Here is a 21544-nt window from a genome sequence, read left to right as displayed (position 1 = left end):
TTTCTCACATGGAATGCCTAATAAAAAATTACTGGTCAGGTTGCAGGCACATAGAGCGATAAAGCAAAATGCGAGAAAGAACCACAGAAGAAAAACGATTACATATATAAAACAAAATTATTGATGCGTAAAACCGTAGACTGCGTAGCACGACATGAAACACGCTGCTGCATTATCGAGAAAGAAAACGACCGCAAAAGAAGTTTCGGCACTGCACAACATTATAGCGAGAGAAATTGTACAATTTTTTTCGCTGCAGGAGCAGCGAAAGCAGAAAGAATGCCGGTGAAGCTGACATGTATTGCAGGTGGATGGCATTTCAGTCTAGATTCAGATATTGCGGCGTAGTACCAAAAGTTACTTTGGTTAAAGTAACAAAGCATCGCACGAGGATGTAAGGCACAGAGAGCGAAAAGGTAATGATGTGATAAAATAAAGAAACAGCGTTCAACTCACCACGCACGGAGCCAGAAGAGGGGACATCCTGGACGCTGCCATGGCGTTCCAGTTCCTAACTTTCTGAGCACCGCCGACTGACGGCTGCTTGGATGGAGGGGAAGAGGGCAATGGGAGGGAAAGGTGAGAGAAGAGAGAGAAGAAAGGAGAAGCAAGAAGGATGCTTGTTAAACTGTCTCTCTGCCCACCCCTACGTGTTTCGGTGAGGCGACAGAAGACGATATCGGAGCGGCGTCCCAGGGAGTGGGAGGGTAATGGGTGACTTTTTTTTTGCCCTCTTTCTATCAACACTGGGAGCACTCGGTCAAGTCTCGAGAAAGAAGAGAGGCCACCAAGGACATCTTTCTCTCCTGCGTACCCTCGACTCACGCTCCTTCCAGCCACTCTCCTGCTCTCAGATGCTTTCCCTCTCGAAAGCGCTAATCTGCGTAGTCTGCGGAATATGTTGGTTCGAGTACAACACCCGCGCTATCGCGAAGAGCGACTTCACGCCATATCACTGAGAACGAAGGGGGCAAGCCCGCAGATTCGACACGCATGGCGCCCCGGATGTTATAGCCTGTCAGCCTCCGTCAGTAACTGCTTCCATGTGAGCTGAATGCGGAGGTTATGTGTACAGAAATGGGTAAGACGCAGACAAGCACGCAACGAGAATGGCACCAGAGTGAGATTAACACAGACAACTTCCGGCATTTTGCCTTAAAGGGGCTCTGAAAGGAGCTCCAATAAAGTTGCGGTATGCCTGGGAGGTTTAAGCACACCGCTTCACGAATAGTGCCCAGGAAGAATTTTTTAATGCGCTTTGTAGGAACAGAGTTATCTGTAGTCAAAATATGAATTCTAGCCTCTTAGCACCTTTCCCTCTCCTCTCGTCACTTTTTGCACGTTGGAAGGTAGGCGCTCCCCCGGGGGAGAGCTTCATGACACGCCGGAGCAACGCGGCTTATTGGCTGCGGCCATGGTAGCTGCCTGACGTCTGAAAGAATCTAACCAATAGCCAGCTCTCAACATGTATACGTGGATACGAGCATGAAAAAGTCGCCGGGAAGGGCTCGCCAACTTTCGCGCGTGATTGTTGGTTCTCTAATGCTTGTATAAGTGTATTATTTGGCTCAGGTGTTCATGACAACACAATGCAGTGATTGAGCGAGTCGATGTCCTCTCTTCGGAAGGTGTTTCAGAGTCCCTTTAACACAGAAAAAAAAAGAATCCATGGTGCCAGAACTGTGCATACGCGGGCTTGGTCCTTTTTCTGCGGGTCCTGCGTGGCCGAAGTGAAGCCGTCGCCTGCTTTGATCTTATTTAGATTGTTTCAATGTGTCTTATGCTTTTCGCTTTCAGTGGCCACGGCAGGTCGTTGTATTGAACATTAGAGTGTTTTAGCAAAGCCGGACAACATTACCGGAAATACTGTAACGCGTCGCCTTTGCTGACGTTGCTGCCGTTGCCAGGTTTGCACAGCCACATTTGTCGCTCAGTCGCAGTTACCGTGCTTGCTGTTTGGTCGTGCTAAAATTATATTGAAAAGATTAGTGTAGCATGGACTGCCACAAAATGCCTGCGCCCGCATGTGCAACACCTCCCCTTAGCGTCAGACTGCTTGCTCTGGTACGTTCGCCCTATAGTTTGAAATATAGCGCTGTAGACGAACCTAGAGCAGTATATCTCAAAGTTGGATTGCATTGTTTTGCACATGGTTCCTTCCTTCATTATCGCACTGTTTCCTGCACGACCAAGTTTCCAACGCTTGTTTTCGACGTTATCACTTATCTGCACTTGAGTAATTATTGTGTGCCGGTGCTTCGCCCAGCGCTTCTCTCACTAATTGCGCAAGTTTGGCGATTAGTGTTGTCTACCTTTGCGCTGCATCGGCTCAGAAGATAAGTTCGTGTCGAGAGAGCACAAATGATCAGCTATGCTCCCCTTTCAGCGGCCGCGGCACGGCACTTGTATTGAAAATTAGAGAGTTTTAGCAAAGCCGGACAACCATACCGGCATGTAATGCGAAGGCAAGATAACCGCTCGTCCTTAAGGTTAACGGAGTGGATTCTAAGAGAAGGCAAGCGTAGCAGGGGGCGGCAGAAGGTGAAGTGGGCGGATGAGATCAGGAAGTTTTCAGGCATAGGGTGGGAGCAGCTGGCAAAGGACAGGGTTAATTGGAGAGACATGGGAGAGGCCTTGGCCCTGCAGTGGGTGTAGTCAGGCTGATGGTGATGATGCTCCCCTTATTCGCAGAACTATGGGAAGCTTTTTTCTCGTCTTTTCCGGTGCGTGTGCTCTCGGGCTACGGTACCTGCAATAGAACATAAAAGTGTAATAATGCGTCTTTTATCCTGATTGTACACTGAAAACATCCCTTCAATTGACATTAGATGATAACAGTGAGTGTCATGAATGCAGCTGCCACTCCACGATCCCACCAGACCGCTTCCATTGGATCCCATATTGTCCCATTGTTCGCTCTAATTTTGCAACGAAGCACCGATAACATTGTTCACATTAATCCTGCTTTCGTTGGTCCAAATTGTGCTCCACAAACTTGTGCAGAGCTGTCAAAATGCGTGCGCTGGCATGCATTTGCAACATTTTTCCGTTCTATGGACGCGACAGAGGCATGAAAAATTAATCATGAAAGAGTATGCTTGCTGGGATATGTTGCCGCGCTTAATTTAAACATCGGAGCTGGGTGCGACTTAGTCCTAGAGCGTGCAAGTATACGCTGAAGTTCACAGTTTCGCTGTGCGTCAAGATTACTCTGTTCTCTGGGCATTCCTTTCACAGTTTTCGGTAACAGCTGGTCGCCCTCCCTCGCGATTCGACATTTATCAAAGAGTAGCTTTAATTTCGAGTCGAAGGGCACGGTGAGCCGCTACAGTATAGGTGGTTACCTTCGGAAACTGCTATTATTAATAATATTTCCATCGCAGGTCCCAATCGGGATGATCATTTTTGATTTCTTAGGTTTCCTTCTTGTTAGCTGGTTTTTCTCTTTTGCTGTGTTTTTTTTTTTCTTAAACAATCCATGTGCTTCCCACTCCTGCTCAAGGACTTATCTGAAGGCTACCAGTATACATGAAATAAATAAATATACAATGTTTAAATGGCTTGTCTCTGCTTTATCTTCATGAAACGGGAACTTAAGTTCAACCAGTATGTCATGCTGCTTCGCCATCAGCTGGGTTACTTGCAAAAACACACAAAAACAGGCCATTTTTCTTTTACGCGGCATCTGGAAAAGGTCATCTCCCTCCGGCACGGACAACTTGCTTGGGAAAATATGCAGGTATTGTTAAGTCCGTTGCGAGCCATCAGGTAACTCGCGTCTTGAAATGCGAGAGAGAGGAGTCCGACAAGTGACAACTATATAGCATTGAGGAACAATGCCGTTCCGACGCGATTTCCGATCCTTCACAGAAATCCAAAGCCTCTTGAAAACGGCGATCTTCAAAGGGTACAGAGTTCTCACGAGCAGAGAGCCCTTGCCGGAGCCAGCGGCTGTTGTCATGAGCGTGTCCACAAGCTGGCCACAGCGTATACAAAAGGCTCGTGCATATAGACACCATACTATTAGGCGCATTTTTCGATTTCGGGCATTAAGGCGCCCGTGTGCTGTACGATGTCAGTGCACGGTAAAGATCCCCAGGTGGTCGAAATTATTCCGGAGCCCTCCACTACGGCACCTCTTTCTTCCTTTCTTCTTTCATTCCTTCCTTTATTCCTTCCCTTACGGCGCGGTTCAGGTGTCCAACGGTATATGAGACAGATACTAAGCCATTTCCTTTCCCCCAAAACCAATTATTATTATTATTATCATCATCATCATCATCATACGTGCTTAGTACGTATGTTCCTGAACCCTGCTTTGGGGCAGGCGGTTCACCTGCCATCCGATCGTGGCCAACCTGCCAGTGTAGAACTGGATGAAGGCCTGGGTGAAGGGCACACATTGGTGAAGGCCTTCCAGGTAAATGCCTTCAGGGTAAAGGCTTTTAGGCCAAATGCGTTTTTGGTAAATGTCTTCAAGGTGAAGGCCTTCATGGTAAATGCTTTCTGGGTAAAATCCTACAGGTTAAAAGCCTTTATGCATGAGGATGTGAAGGCGTTGTCGCCATATAGTCGCTGCGCTTAACAAGCTAGCTTGCTTGAGCGGTTGAGGAGCAAGTATGTCAAAGCATCGCCAGAAACTTGGGTGCCAGGTTTACTGTTCCAAAAGAAATCACGTTAATAAATTAAGCAACTTCCCTTCAGTCAGTAGTTAAGTGCGAACGTTGAACGCAATTTTTCGTTAAATCGCGGAAAAACTACGTCTCTAGTCTTAACAGAAATAGCCGCTCCACAATGCGACTGTGCCTCCCAAGCGCACGGTGTAATTTTCATAACCGTAGCCTTTTGAGCCTCGGAAAGGGCTCGCCTAGTCTTTATTTAGTGACTCTAGGCTCGCCAACAGAGCAGCGGACGGAGAGGGAGGCGATATTCTGGTAGCAACATGGTGACTCATAACAAGTGGCTCAAGTGCCGTAGGCTTTCCGCAACGCCTTAATGAATTTATGGCTCGGCTCGTTCACTTTTATTTCGTGACCGACATCCGCTTTCTTACGCAAACAAAGTACCAAAAAAATTTACAGCGCATTGGGAGCGCAAATGAAAAGCCAAAACGTCTCGTCTCACCAATGGTTCTGTACCTCTCAGTAGGTCAACAGTTTGAGTTAACAAGTCCTTTATTTACACTTTAAGAGTTTTTAAATTCAAGCGCTTGATGCAGCATAGTTTTCGTCGTCGTAATTCTGCTACAACTGGAGTTTGATAAGAACATCTGAATGAGGCGAACGAATCCCGTGGAATGACGTATTAATGAACGCTCTATAAAGAGGCGCCTTGAAGAATAATTTCTTGCGAGTAGAAGCACAAGCTAGAAAACCGGAGCGTTAAAGGATGAGGCAGCTCAGTGAAGAATTCGGTATCTTCAGGAAGCGTTTCAAATGAACAGTAGATAGTTCGGTATTCATAAAGGATGATCTCAAAGAGGTGGGAAGACTGGGAGGTCCTGCTCACGTCTGCAGACCCGACATTGCAGCTTGCTGCGGTGACTCAGGCTGCCGACGTCATGTCCCGACATGACCAACATGGTACAGTGTGAGACCGCGCAATGGCTCTGCAGGAACCCAGCAGGGTCTAAAACTCACTTGCAGCAATAAGGTTTTACCGTCTGTCTGTCAAAGAATTCGATAAATGAAATTAGACAGAAAACATCCGCATTGCTAATTTAAAATTAAAAAGTGAACACTTTTTTTCGTGGAATGTAGAGAGGCTACACAGGCCGCACTTCCTACTGCACTCCAGGGAAGAGAGAATTGGGAAAAAAGTTGAAGTAGGGAGGAAGTGATGAAGTAAATGCTGCACGAATCACACTGGATCCCCAGCAACGTATTATTCTAGGGGCACATTGATGCACTCGTGAACAGCGGTGCGGATGGTGCTATACCTCTATGTGCAGGGCCAAGTTGCCAGTTGATACTGGCCGGGCTGAACCAACTTCACCTGCCTGAAAGTAATGCGGACAGAGTTTGCAACAGGAACGCGAAGCAGGCAGCGTATTTTTGAGGTGAGCCACCGGTATTTCGTTTAATCAAATTCCGGTGCCTCCTTATCTCAACATGAACATAAAAAGTAGTCAAGTTCATGGCTAGATCCATTCCACAATTTAACCCCACCTTTTCCTCTATTTTCTGTACTTTCCGTTAACGCTTTCTCACCCGGAAACTCGTCAGAACTAAAAGAAAGGTGCCGTTTAATCAAGAGGGAGCAGGAATCATCAATGGTCTCGTTTAAGTCCACTTTATGAAAGAGGCCTCTCAGATTGTTAATTATTTCAGCGTAGCGCCATCCACGACTGCTCTAAACCAGAGAATTTCCCATTGTCATGTACTCATCTATTGTGACCCTGGGTCAAGTCTCTGCCCCTTTAATATACAATCCATCACTCTAACCAACAAGCTGTAACCAATTGTGCAGATTATGTGCCCTATCCATATTCATTTATTCATTTCAACGGCGGTTTGATTGCCTTCGATTTTCTTTTTCAACAGCCAACACGTTCTTTTCCGTCGCTTGCTTGCTTATCCCGAGTGACTTTTCATTACTTATTTACATGCATATGTACAGTCTTTGCCAAAAGTAATCGGACAACGGCGGTTTGTTTCTTATTCGCGTAACGAAGCACTTACGGCAGCTCATCTCTAAATCTGTGTAAAGTGAACCCTTGTCCTCACATTTTGAACCCTTTTGGTTTTTAGGGCTGCCGTGAAGGCCCCGTTACACGGTTGAGATGCCAAAAACCTGTTGCTCGGTTACTTTTGTCAAATGGGATACATGCGCTGAGGTTGGTGGCTGACAGCGTCGCCGGTTACTGTACCACCAAGCATCTAAATTTTGGTCGCATGGTGTACCAACAGGAGTTTGTGCCTGCGCTCTTTTTGCTCGCGTCTGGCTTGCCCTGTGGGAAGAAGTCATGTAAATGAAAACTGGAAGACAAGCAGCCTTGCAGCCTTCGTGGTTGTCAGGCGGCTTTCCACTGTCCGAGAAGTGTGTCGAAGAAGTGTGTTTGGGCCTGGACTCAGTCATTATCTACTCGCCGTCCTGGAGATAGCGCTTGTTATCGCAGTCGGTCACGGCCTACTGTTATCATCGACTATAGGCTATTGCTTTCCGCAGGTCTCGAGACACCCTGTGCTGAGCTTAACAACTATCTATCTTGTTCCTCCATCTGGTTTTCTTTTCAGCTTACCTTTGTTTGTTCACCCCGCAAAAAAAAAAAAGAGAAATCTTGTTATGCACAGCCAAGTTGCCCCGAAAACTTTAACCATTGGGTAAAGTAAGCCCAACTTACGGAAAATCAGCTACCTTTTCACGCGTACTTCCACGAAAAGGTTTTGATGGCATCGCAAAGTGACCCCCAAATCGCTGCCATATGGGTTGTCGATGACATCCCATTCAAAATCGCTAAAAGCAGACGGCGAACTAAAAGACAAATCGAAACAGCTCATTTTTCCCGAGTATGGGAAGCAGTATATGGCCTTTTCAGCATTTAAAAGACACACATTGTTTTCGAGAATAAATATTTCATTATTTGGCCCCCAGAATAACAGCGTTCCCTTTCCCAAAAATGGGAGCGAGCGTTAAAATCTCCGACTACAAGATATGGCTCTGGAAGTTCACCGATCAATTCTCGTAGATGACGAACTGTTAATATGAAATGTGGAGGAATATATACAGAACAGGTTGTTATGGCTTTGTAGCTGACGATGCGGACCGGAACCGCCTTAAGCTTTGTTTTGAGCCTGATTTCTTTAGCAGAAATGCCGTTTTGAACGACAATTGCGACGCCTCCCGAGAGACTATTTGCCTGCTCGCGGTCGCGTCTAAAAGTTTTATAATCTTTCAGGATATTCACATGTTGTGGACCCCGACTGGCTTCCTGAAGACATGAAGCTACAAGCAACATTTACTCTAGAATATGTGTTATGTCACTGTATAATTCCTCAGCAGTCCTCTACAGTTCCATTGAACCAAAAAAGTAATCTTAAAGTTTTTAGGGCGCTCGGCTACTGATCCGGAGTTCCCGGGTTCGAACCCGACCGCGGCGGCTGCGTTTTTATGGAGGCAAAACGCTAAGGCGCCCGTGTGCTGTGCGATGTCAGTGCACGTTACTGATCCCCAGGTGGTCGAAATTATTTCCGGAGCCCTCCCTTAGGGCACCTCTTTCTTCCTTTCTTCTTTCACTCTCTCCTTTATCCCTTCCCTTACGGCGCGGTTCAGGTGTCCAACGATATATGAGACAGATACTGCGCCATTTCCTTTCCCCAAAGACCAATTACTAATATTATTATTATTAAATTTTTTGGGCAGAAATTAGTTTAGTTTATGGGGATTTAACGACCCAAAGTGACTCAGGCTATGAGGGGCGCTGTAGTGGAGGGCTCCGGAAATTTCGACACCTGGGGTTCTTTAACGTGCACTGACATCGCACAGCACACGGGCCTTTAGAATTTCGCCTCCATCGAAATTCGACCGCCGCGGCAGGGATCGAACCCGCGTCTTTCGAGCCAGAAGCCGAGTTTTGGGCAGGAATAAAATGAAGTTTCTTATGGACTGGGCCCATTATCAAGACACTGTCTTTTTTTCGCTCAAGAGATGTGTTCTGCTCTGCAACGCGGGCGGACTGACGGTTGCATTGAACACTTCGCTAGATGTGCTGGAGGACCGCGGAGAAGACGAGGGTGTTTTCAGGCCTCCCAGGCGAGAGGAAGTCCTGTGGGATGCCGACCCATGGACCCAGAGTCCGTCCTTAGGGGATTGCAGAGGAGCCTTCGCTGTCCCTGCCTAGGGCGTGGATGCCCCTGCCATAGGCTCGGTGAAAGTGACTGACTGACAGATGTTTCTGAGAGGAAGAAGGAAAAGGAAAGAGCATGGGCCTGCCTACTGGCTCAAGCCGAGCCACACTCGCTGCCGCGTGCTGAAAGTAGGAGGGATAAAGGATAGGAGAGCAAAGAGTGAAAGAAAAGGCGCGCCGCGCTAATACGCCCAGGGCCGATTCCGGAGGCAGTGCGATACCGGGCCGACCCATGACAGAGTGCTTCAAGCCAAGCACTCCGCCACATTCCAAGAATAAGTTTAATATCTTAGGTCCAAGGACCCGCTGCAGATATATCAGGTATCATGTATGAGCCACCACCACCACATTCGGTGAAAGTGGCCTCGGCAGGTGCAGTAGTGCTGTGCGCCCCTGCGCACCACATCAGCTAAGTTGGATTTTGCGGTGAAGGAGAATGTATTCGTGAGTTAAAATCACTCTCTCGCTTCTTTGAACGAAATGTTTTCTTTAGTTTTTAGTGTGATAATTTCTCCTCCTTCCAGGATGGACACGCCCTGGAGTATGCAGCGTAATCACGTTCATTGTTCGCACAGCCATGGCGCAGCATCACATTCATCAGAATAATGATCCTTCGAAGCGCATTTGCCGCAAGATTTGCTGCCCCGGCAACTCTGTGAGCCGTAGCCAAAGTTCTGACAATTTAAACATTGCCGGGGATTGGGTATGTAGTGTCTGACGCCAACTTTCAGGTATCCAACTTCGATAGTTTCAGGCAAGGTGTAGGACCCTGTTGGAAGGTGTCGGAAGGTAAGCACCCTGCTTTAGTATATATTGCTTTGTTATGTTTTTGGTTTTTGAACCTGCGAACTTCGATTAAACTTTGGCTTGTGAGCTCTTCAAGAATTTCTGTGGCTGTTAGATGGATAAAGTCAGTTTCGGAGATTTCACCTCGGACAGTGTTCACAGATCGGTGGGGAGTCATGGAGACAAGGATGCCCCCTATAGACGCAGTGTTTGAGACTTTCGAGCACTAGATGTTGTCACGCAGTTCTAGAAGTAAGTAGCCGCTGGCTATCGCTACATTACAGTAGTATTTCGAGCCTTCAGCGTGGCGGCGCCGCCACGCTGTCACGTGGTTGGTCACGTGGTGCGGAGCAGCTGCCGGCGGCGTGGCGCCGTGGCTGATCGCATGGTTCGTCATGTGGTTGGTCACGTGACCAAGTTCCACTCGGCCAGCTGCAGCTATCGCGTCACTTTAGGTTTAACCGGAGCTAAACCACCGACAATTTTTTCATACCTTATAGCCAGGGCCCCAGGTATCAGTTAGGCTCTTCGACACAAGGAATGGTGGTTTTATTCTTGCTTGTTTTTCTTCGCTTTCACTATGAACCACATGAAACTTTGAGAATGTTGCTTTCTTTTTTGCAAAAAAAAAAAAATCTCCTGCCTCGTTCCTCACTCTTTTCAGAGAGCGATCATGTTTGGTATCATGTTTGGAAAGGAGGGTGTATGTATTCGGTCACGGCGCCAGCCGCCCACCGTGGAGCCCAACAATAGGGGACGGGACAGGAACTTGCAAGGAAGTCCTGCCCACGCCCTCTATACACCCTAACTATAACCATATATGACACAACTCAGGGTAGTTGGCCACACAGGGTTAACCCTCGCCGCCAGGAATAAAGAAAGAACCAAAAATTTAACAGGAGACAGGAGTGTTGTAAGATAAAGATAGCAAGGTGAAAGACGGAGGCGAGGACATGAAAAAGACGACTGTCGATTTCCCCCTCTCAGGTCAGGCCGGAGGTGTCGTCTACGGGAAGCTGGGGCCAAAGTGGCGAGTTGCCTCCGCAGAGGGACCTGAAAGGTCTAAACATTTAGGATCGGCTCAACCACCAGGATCCCCTTTTCCCCAGACACGGCTTAGCCACGCCCGACTGAGCGCGGGTGCTCGGGTCCGTGGTGACGCACTGCTCACCAACATCCTCGTGCGGGGATGTCCCTGCGGATGCTCAGGAACCCGTGGTGTCGCAACACACCAACAACTGGAAACAGCACCGAAATGCTCACCTAATATGTTTGCCCCTTCTTCTAATGTTTACTAGGAGTGTAAAAGTGTAGAGAGAATAGTCGGCACTGAAATTCCGGACCTCATCCCACAATTTCCAGGATGGTAGCGGACTGTTTATTGCAGAGACATATTTCTTCCAGGACGTTTTTCTGGCATTTCTACAAATACGTCGCGCATTGGCCCTCACTCTTTTAAATATTACCAGGTTCTCCGATGTAGGGTACTTTAAAAATATGCCCCATGCTTTCATTTGAATACCAGGTTCTCCGCTGTCGGGTACTTTCGAAATATTCCCCATGCTTTTTGTTCTTTTTTTCTTCTTGTCTGCGCTCCTTTGTGCACCAAACCTTGTGATTTTTCTTATTCCTCCTGATGTTTGTGTAATCGCTATCTTTGCAGCAGCAGCTATGCAGGTGGTAAATTTTTCAATTATTATATCTATGCGTAGTCCATCATCGAATTATTTACGTTATGTGGCATTTCCGGCAAACAGTCACCAGTCAGCTAGTTGGAGTTTCAAGCGCTGAGGTCGTTTTGGAATAATTTGGATTGAGGATGATTATTTTAAAACTGTGGGTAAGCGGTCACTTCGTCGAGGATCATTTAAAACATCCCAAATAAAATAATTAAAAACTTACGAAGGTTAGATCAAGGTGGCTCATTTTTCATGAGCTGGGACCGCAATATGCGGTTTTTCCTGAATTTATTAGGCATATGTTGCTTGTAAGTATAAGGTCTTCAATTATTTGGCCTCTGGTGTCTGTAGGCTCACTGCCCCATAAGGGGGAGTGCACATTAAGATCCCCAACTACCACAAATGGTTCATGTAAATGTTGGAAAAGGCTTTCCGAATCTTGGGTAGTAACTGTGAGATGTGGTGGTATATATACAGAGCGTATTGTTATTGTTTTGTGTGTAACTACACTCACTGCTATCACCTCAAAGTTTATTTTCAATAATATTTCCCGTGCAGGGGTTCCGCTTTGCGTTATGATCTCGGCGCCACCTGAGAGCACGTTCGTCTGTTATCTCGTCGGAAATTTTGGAGTTTTTTTAATATATTTCTGTATTCTGGCCCTAGGTTTGCCTCCTGAAGATACAAAGCTATAGGCGATTTTAGCATGTCTGTAATGTCCGTGTAGTTTCTCATTATCCCTCTACAGTTCCGGTTAACCAGAAATACCATGTTTTAATATGTTGGGTGTGGGGGGAGGTTAGTTTTAATGAGGCATTATTCTTTGCTTTCCTTTTTTCTCCAGCGCCTCTCTTGAGGCGCTGGAATCCCGTGAAGCCACTGGCGTAATAGTGGTAGGCCTCTCCTTGTTGAAAGAGACCTTGTGGGCTCCCGATTCGAGGGTCGACGGGCCCTCTTTCGAAGTTGGCGGGCAGCTCTCACTACCACCGCCTGGAGGGTGGATTGCCCTGCCGGGGCCCCGATCGGTGAGGCCTGCGCAGGCGCTCAAGACCCATGTGGTGCACCACCCCATCGCACCGCATCGGCGAAGTTCATGCTTGGATCGAGAAAAAACTTGCTGGCTGTGACGCGTCATCTTAAGTCCTTGAATGTGATCTTTTCATTTGTTTTGACAGTGATTATTTCCTTTTCTATTTTCCATTGTGAGCATGATCGTGAGTAGCCTGGGTGATCCCCGCAACAGTTCGTACAATGAATTGGAGCAGTGCATTAGTCCGAGACCAGATCGTTTCAGGAGCATTTTGCGCAGTTTTCTTGACCACGGCATCTCTGCGAGCCATGGCCATATCGTTGACACCTGAAGCAGCGGTGGTGCTTGGGGATCTACGTACTGACAAATATTTTGGTATCGCCTACGTCTATTGAGTCAGGCGGTGTGCAGGAGACAAGGGTGAGGACTATGGGCTTTGTTGGACGTTCTTTGTTGTCTTTTCGGATTTTTGTAATGTGTGCGTTGTTTATGTTCTTTTCCTTGAGCCCTTCCAATATTTATTCTGTCAGATAGATGAGGTCATTGTCATAATATTACGGCAAGCCAAGTATTAAGGGGCAGTGAGATGGAACAGTGACTAGTGTTTTTTCCAAATGAGACAATGTTTGAGAGTTTGGGTAATTGGGTATTGACGGGGATTTCTGGTAGAGAGTCGTCACTAGCTAACTTCGTCGCCTTGTAGCCAAGACTCAAAGCGTCTGTGTGAGCCTTTCGGCGAGGAAGGTGAGAGCATTCTAGCTGTTTTTTTTTCTTTTCATTCACTGTGCACTATGCGGAATTTAGCAAATGGTTCTTTCTTATAGTTAAGAAATTCTAATGTCACTTTGGTCCGCCTTTCTTTCTTTTTTTTTCGAGGATGGCGATCATTTTGTGATGGGGCATGAGCCATAGAATATGTTCGTTGTTCGGCCGCGGTGCCAGCCACCCACCAAAGAGCCGAACAAGGGACTTGGACAGGAGGTTGGAAGCAAGTCCTGCAACCGCCAGCTGCACTCCTCCACTGTAACCCAATACGACTCAAACAAGGTTAACAGTTGCCGCCTGGGAAAACGAAAAAGTCAGTAAGAGAGGAGAAGACAAGACAGTTGTGAGAAACAAGATAGGAAAGTGAAAGATGAAGGGGAGGATAGGAAAAGGCGACTGACGATTTCCCCCGGTCGGGTCAGGCCGGAGGTGCCGCCTACAGGAAGCTGGGGCCAAAGTGGTATGTTGCATCCGCCGAGGGATCTTAAAGGTCCTAACGCTCGGCATCGGCTCGACCACCAGGATCCCCTTTCCTCCGGACACGGCGATGCCACGCACGGCTAAGCGCGGGTGCTCGGGTCCGTGGTGACGCACTGTTCACCATCATCCCCCTGCGGGGATGTCCCTGCGGATGCTCGGGAACCCGTGGTGTCGCAACTCACCAATATCTGCATGTTCCAGGCGCCCCTACGGGGCGTGTACTAAGGTAGCAACGGATCTAGTCTCCGGGCAACATCTGCAAGTGCTTCTAGTATATTTATTAAGGCGAAAACTTTTAATGGCTCATGCTCGCGTCCGTCCCTTACGCTCTTCAAATTGATAAGAAAAAAATCTTTGTTCACGATGGGATTCGAACCACTATCCTTCCGTCCCGCAGCCCAACCTGCTAACGACTACGCTACTTCCTGCCAACGCATGTAGGACGCTGGAGAGAGTTTGCAGAAAGGCGTCGAATCAGACGGATGCCTCCCAAACGCCCTCCAGAGTCTCCAGCGTTTAAGATTCACAAACCATTGTGTACTTACTTAACATCTTAACCACACATCAGTGACACAAGCATCAACACCGCGCTAAAGGCTTTCGCCTCAGCGCACTTAAGGTCAACAAAGTGCCCCCCCTCCCTGAATTTTTTTTTCCTTGGCATTTTTCTTCGAAGCGGAGGAGGAGCGGTGTGACAACTTAAGGTTTGTTTGTAAAGAGTGTTCTGGATGGGTATTTAGTAACTATGGGGTAGCACAGATGCCTCGGTAGCCACCTTAATTCCACTACATATGCACAGGTAAGCATTTTCTCCTGTCGGTGAGAGGAGGTTTGTTTCCTTCTATGTGAAGACAACTAACGGGGGCTGTTCTATACGCACCAGTTGAAAAGCGCTAACCAAGATTGTGTATTGGATTCAGCCTTTTAAGGTATGATGGCCTCCAAGACCCATATGCACCCATAGTGTAAGGAAGAGCGTACTACTGAACGATAGATGCGAAATAGGCGCATCTTATCGATAAACCAATTATAATTTTATCGGAACGCCAGCGTTTTCTTGAGTGTACTTTGAGTATATTCAGAATGGCGTTCTTTAATTTTAGGGTGCTTATATGCGGTAGGAATGTGAGCTTTTTGTCCAACGTTCGGCCTAAAAATTTTTGCTCTTCTTTTACTGGAAGTACAGTTTCATCCAAGTAGAGGGTTGGAAAAAATCTGGAGTCCTCTTTGGAAGAACAGCAACTGTCTTTTGTGTGCAAAACCGAAATTTATTTCTGCCTACCCAAATTGCTAATTTGTTTATTGTGAGTTGTATTTGTCTCTCACAAGTTGATCAGATAGATAATGTGCATGCAATTTGAAGGTCATCGACGTAGACTGAATACATAATGTACTGTGGAATTACGCTGCCTAAGGAATTATTTTTATTGTGAACAATGTAGTAATTAAAATGCATCCCTGTGGCACACTATTCTCCTGAGTGAAATTCATTGAGAGGATAGCACCGGGACGAACCTGAAATGAACAACTGGACACAATGTCATTCAAACAGTTCAGCATCCCCGCGGATGCCCAGCTCCGCCACTTCACGAAGAATCCCTAATCTCCAGGTTGTGTCACATGAATTCTCGACATCGAAAAAGACCGCAAGACAGTGCTGTCTGCGTATAAATGCTTCTCGGGCTGTGTCTTTTTAGGCGGCAGAGATGGTAAACAGTGGAGCATGCTTTTTTAAAACCACATTTGGTTTCCATCAAGAAGCTCACAGCATTCTAGAATAAATATGAACCTAATATTGAGAACACTTTCGAAAGATTTTGCAAGGCAGCCTCTGAGGGTTGTAGGTCTGAAACTATCAGGGGTGGTTGGTGGCTTTCCTGGTTTCAGAAATGGAACAATAATGGATTTTTTTTTCATGCCGCTGGTATTTTCCTAGTACCCATATTTAAAAAAAATTAAAAGAACTTCTACAGAGGGTTCGATAGATGGGACAGCATTTCATAATGAATTTCATCGGCGCCTGGTGCAGTTTGTTCACCTATAGACAGTATTGTCTGAATTTCTTGAAGTGTAATCAAATTACTGAAAGTTACGTGTATGCTGCCTGCCGTAGGTAGCTTTTGTTTTTCGGTTGTGTTTTTGTATTTTTACGAATGACTGTGTGTAGTATGAGGAACTAGAAACTAGAAATATGTTTACCCAAAGTGTCTGCTCGTCCTTTAATACTTCTCTGTATACCAGGGTCTGTAAGAAGAGGAAGTCTGAATGGGGAGTAGCTGCCATTTATCTAACCTGCTCCCACATTTTGTGTGTGTGTGTGTGTTACTGTGCTATTTATAAAAGACAGATAACTTTTCCAAGAAGTTTTTTTCGGCACTTTGACGTATATATCGGGCTTTAGCTCTTGCCTTTTTGAAGATTATGAGAATCTCGTGAGTTGGATACCTATAGGAGAAATACCCCAGGCTTTATTTTGTTTTTTCGCTTAACTGCATTCTTGTGTCGGAGAGAGAAAGCACCATACGCTCCACTGAATGTCGCGTGGTACGATGAACGGATGTTCAATGCCTCCGCTAGTGCCGCCTGCCCCATCGGCTGATTAGCCTCACCTAATAGCTGATCAAATATTAATAAAGTATTGCCATCGCCTTGACTAGATTTGCAAAAGAAAATTTTCGGAGAACTCCTAAACGCATACTATTTTGGACCGAGATGGTCTGTAATATCTCCGGTTCAAGTTGAGATATTCAGAATACAGTTTTGAAAATGAGAAGTCAATTTCAATGGAAAATACCGTGGTTTCAATGGGCCGCATTTTATCGCCTTTCAGGCCGCGTGATCACATTGTTCCGGAGGACGCCCTTATTGCGTTTAGAATCGAAGCCCTTGGAGTGGCTACTGGAGACCGGATGCTGGGAACACGTGCGAGTCTTCGCGTCCGGCCGAAAAAACAAGTTTTCCTGTTTGCACTGACTGCTGACTACTGATCCGGAGTACCCGGGTTCGAACCTGACCGCGGCGGCAATGTTTCGATGCAGGCGAAACGCAAAGGCGCCCGTGTGCTGTGCGATGTCAGTGCACGTTAAAGATCCCCAGGTGGTCGAAATTATTCCGGAGCCCTCCACTACGCCACCTCTTTCTTCCTTTCTTCTTTCACTCCCTCCTTTATCTCTTCCTTTACGGCGCAGTTCAGGTGTCCGCCAATATGTGAGACAGATACTGCGCTGTTTCCTTTCCTCAAAAAACCAATTTTCAATTTCCGATGTCTCGAAAAGAAGCGGCTTTTCATTCTTTAGAAAGCAGCGCTCTAGTATTTCTCATACACCTCCACATCTTCATCCATTTTCCCCAGTACAGGTTAGCAAACCGGTATCCTCTCCAGGGTAACCTCCCCGCCTTTCCTTTTCGCTCTCTTATTGGTGGATGCTTGAACCTATTGGGACGAAGGTTGGTTCTCTACGGTACCGGTAAGAACAGTGCTTTTAATTCCTAAACCTGCAGTACTCGCTTAGCAACAACTTCGGTGCTTACATTCCTCTCTGCTTTCTAGAACAGACGAATCCGTCTGGGTGTACCTTTCACTTCTAGATCAGCAACAGGTCAGCAACACGCCTGTTTAGAGCGCTGGAGCGTTCTGCTGCGGAACAAACTGAAATCATCACTCAGCTCACCTATCACTGACACAGTGCAATTGTCAGGGCAAATTATGTGTCTATGCTGCTTCGTTCCACCGCAAGTAATGTCTTTATAACCATATACCTGCCTAAAAATTTCACTTCCTTTCAATGTCATCCCCCCTCAAATATGCATGACTGCGTGTTGCCTGTTATAGTTTGCACATGTCCCTCCGCGATTGGCGCAAGAAATCTCCGGGGGTAAATACGGTCGCTACAGTGTCTTGTCTTCGTAGGTGGGTTCAAAGCTTTTTCCGCGCTAACAAAAGCACTAGTATTGCAGAACCCGCCAATTCAGTGGTGCGAGTTGCAGAATTGACCGCGACTGTAATTACACTTACCGTTCTTGCTGCCGCATACCAAGCTTTGGGAAGGCTTCGTCCATGCATGCGAGCTGAGTTCGCCCTTTGACGCGGCGCCGCCGACACACCGCACTTCGATGACAAGCTAGCACCGGTCACACTTTGGCAGGAGTTCTGTCTTGCACGATTATAGAGGTGATGTCTGGTGTTTAGCGATGGACAGGTGAACAGCTGGCGCGGACACGGCGTTGTGAGGCGCTGGCAATCGCTGGTCCCTTCGATTTTGTGTCAGGCTATAAACTTTACGGCTATCCCAAGGCCCCAGTTGATACAGGATTAAAGCTGACGGTAGAGTTCGACGAGGGAAGCAGGAAGGGTTTCATTAGTCCATTAGCACAAGGTCTATTTCCAACGACGTCACGAATATTTAAGAAAATTACACCCGAGCCCCACTAAAATGACGAAGCCGTGCTGCCGCCGCATCGCTACTGCCCGGTAGGCTTAGGCCAAGTCCCGCCAGCTCTCGTCCGTCGTGCCGGGAAGAAGCGGGTGGTCTTATCTTCGATCTTGGTTCGTCTGTCTTCAAACTGAAGGTGCGCTTTTGTTTGTTTGTTTTTTATGTGGCGCAACGCATCGTTTTCCCTAGATTTTATGCTCAAGCCCTATCGCGCTCGACTGCATGGCTTCTTTCAGACAGGGGCATGCAAGTGTCACGTCATCTGTTCATCCCGATAGGAGAGAGAGCAAGAGATAATGCTTGGCTGTCGCCGCAAACGCGTTCGTGAGTCCTGGAACGTGGCCGTAATATTGCGACAGTGGAAACAGTAAAAGGAATCACGCTCTGAATATCTGTTACGAATCGGCTCTTGCCGGGCTCAGAATTCTCCTTTTCCCCTGACCAAGGAACAACAAAACGAGGGGCTGACACGTTTCCTGGTTATGAGAGTCGCCGTCCACAGCAAGCACCTTTGCTGGCGCCACAAACCCCGTGCACATGTTGGTTCAGGAGTTGGTTCAGGAGCCCTAAAAAATACCCTCCCGAGGTCGTGCCAACACCAGGAAAGCAGAACAGTTTGCAAGATGGTGGAAACAGCGAAACTGACGCAGGGCAACAAGGAGGCGCACACACAACCGCTTGTCCTGCGTCAGTTTCGCTCCTTCCACCATCTGTGCATTATGAACCAACTAGCCCAGCAATTCACCCTGCAGAATAGTTTCCACGCTCCGATGGAGCGGTTGAAGTCAGCTGGCTTTCCGGAATCTCTTTATGTTCAGCGTTGTCGAGCAGTTACTAAGAGGGTGCCGGAACTCTAGGGGTCACAAAAATTTGAAACCAAGAAAGGCAAAAACATTGCGGTCGTTCCATATGTCGCGCGCGGGGGCACATGTTATGTTTAGCGCACCTAGAAACTGCCGCGTCTGTACAGAACAGTGAACTCCTCAGGACCTCGAAGGGTAGTATGCGGCAAGAGGCATGAACAGCGTTTTGTCACCTGCCACACCCGCGTAGTCTGCGAGGTGCCTTTTTCTTGCGGGGCCTCGTTTGCTGATTAGACGGGGCGATGCATCATGATCGCCTCAGGGAAGATGCATCGTCCGATCGTATTGTTCCCAAAAGCAACCTAGCGTTGCGTTATAAATGGTGCGAAAATTGCGTTCCGGTTTTTGAACAGTGTTATATCCTGAAATTTATTTATTTATTTATTTATTTATTTATTTATTTACTTACTTACTTACTTCGGAATACTGTCAATCCCTTCTTGGGTTTTCACAGGTGGTGTTACTGGGAACAGGGATGTTTACAGGGATGTTACTGCGAACAACGCACGAGGGAAATCTATGAAGCCCTTACAATGATGACAATTTTCATCGTGCGCAGAGGGGATTCTTGCGCAAGCAAACCTTCTGTTTCAGTGACCCGCCACGAGTTGGCATATCTTAATTGATGATTGACGAGCCCAGCGCTTTGGCTGTTGGCGTTGTTGCTTCTCCTTCTCTGTTTCCCGCGCATCTGTCGTTCAATGTATTTATACGCTCACGGATTAAATACAATCAGTTGCTAGTCAGCGCTCGTGTGTGTCCGCTGCTTCTTCATCGTGTCGTCTTTTCGCGCTGTTTTTTCTTCTAAGACGTTCAGTCACCAACTCCCCCAGCAACACACTTTGATGCACTCCCCAACTATTTCTACTACGAAGCATTTAGAAAAAACTGTAGTCGAGCGGTGAATCGAACGACGTAGCTTTCAGTCGGGAGCCAGATGCTTACCTCTTGGCATGGTGCGAACGTTATTGCAACTAAACACATGTACAGGGCGTATCACGTAACTTAAGCTAAAGTTTAAAAGAGAGAGAGAGAGAAAGAGAGATGGTACTCCCGCAGATTTGAATAACCAACGGCATATTATTTGCCGTCGTGTGGCGCACCTCAGAGTGTAGATCTATTACATACGGACTCATTAGGTAACTACTCAGAATAATCATTCGAGTTTTGTAACATCCATTTTTGGCCCAGGAGCTCTTGGTTTTATTGCGAAAAGGGGGACAGAAACGACCGAATCAATTTTTTGTACTAACGGTTGCGTATTTAGCGCTTCTTCTTTCACCGCATTTAAATTAAGCCCACGAAATATCGTGACTGTGCTTTTGCCCTGCCATATTGTTGCGCTCCCAACCGAGTTTTCGACGAAGTAAGCATGTACGAGGCATGGTAGAGGCAAAGTGAGCGGCCACCGCCTGCTTCGAAGGGCTGCACAATGATAAAGAGTGAGTGAGTGAAAAAACGTTTATTCATCGGCAATAAGAGTGGGATTAGTCGGTAGTCAGTTGTGCCAGATGGCAGTCAGTTAATGACTGCTGGCGACCTTTGCAGCTCGCTCGGTAGCCTTCACTTGCGTAGTCGGGTCCGAGCCGAGCAGCACATCTTCCCATGCTTTGAGTGAGGGAGAAGCCGCGAGATCTGAAGGAGGGGATCCTCAGAGCAGTCCCATATAAAAAGTGATCTAGGGTAGCTAGGCCACCGCAGTGTTCAAATCGGGTAACATGTGCACATATACCTTCATGCATAAATACGAGTAGGTCTGGATACTGCACCAGAATATTTCTTGAGGATTACCCGCCGCGGTGGCTCAGTGGTTAGGGCGCTCGACTACTGATCCGGAGTTCCCGGGTTCGAACCCGACCGTGGCGGCTGCGTTTTTATGGAGGAAAAACGCTAAGAGCGCCCTTGTGCTGTGCGATGTCAGTGCACGTTAAAGATCCCCAGGTGGTCGAAATTATTCCGGAGCCCTCCACTACGGCACCTCCTTCTTCCTTTCTTCCTTTCACTCCCTCCCTTTACCCTTCCCTTACGGCGCGGTTCAGGTGTCCAACGATATATGAGACAGATACTGCGCCATTTCCTTTCCCCCAAATACCAATTAAAAAAAATTATTCTTGAGGGACGTGTGCGGTGGCGGCATGCTTATCCTCGCGCGGCGGTAGTACTGGGTGCTGTCATTAAAAGAGGTCAGGCCCTCTTTCTCTGCATCAAAGTCCGAGACAACCATGCTCGGCCTACGAAACCTCGAGCGTGACTGTGGGCAGTTTCTTACCCGGGATTACCTTTGTTCCATATTCGGCTACGTCTACGTATAGCACTCTTCGTTGATCTTTGTATTTGGCGTGTAGGGCTCTAGCCCTTTGCCTATTTCTTCCTTTTTGTGTAGTTCGGGTAGCATGTTTTTAGGCAGGGGTTTGAACGCGACCAGTTTTCGCATGTGCAGGGGTATGGATCTGGGGTCGTCCGCCCATTGATTCGGCGTTGATGCCCAAGTTGGCCAGTACGTGTTTGCACGCCTTGGTGTTCGAGAGTCTGTGCAACTGCATTGTGATGTGTGCATCCGTGAGCTCATCTACGGTGTTGTGGATTCCTAGGGCAAGGCGTCTGACAGTGAAGGTGTTCCTGGGTATAGTCCCAGGGCCGTATTGCATGCCTAGCGGACGAGG

General features: G+C 47.3%; 1 protein-coding gene across 1 annotated transcript in view; it reads right to left on the bottom strand.

Annotated features, from left to right (window-relative positions):
- Naglu (N-acetyl-alpha-glucosaminidase) overlaps positions 1–2751 on the bottom strand; it is a 43234-nt gene extending 40483 nt beyond the window's left edge. Inside the window, exon 1 of the mRNA XM_077642253.1 lies at positions 457–2751. Within this exon, the coding sequence (XP_077498379.1) occupies positions 457–498 (42 nt within the window). The 5' untranslated portion in view covers positions 499–2751. The remainder of the gene's footprint in view (positions 1–456) is intronic.
- Between the last annotated feature and the right edge of the window lie 18793 nt (positions 2752–21544).

This window comes from Amblyomma americanum, chromosome 11, assembly GCF_052857255.1.
Source record: "Amblyomma americanum isolate KBUSLIRL-KWMA chromosome 11, ASM5285725v1, whole genome shotgun sequence".
Taxonomy (NCBI): Eukaryota; Metazoa; Arthropoda; class Arachnida; order Ixodida; family Ixodidae; genus Amblyomma; species Amblyomma americanum.
The sequence above is the reverse complement of the archived record's forward strand: the minus strand, read 5'-3'. Positions and strand labels throughout refer to the sequence as shown.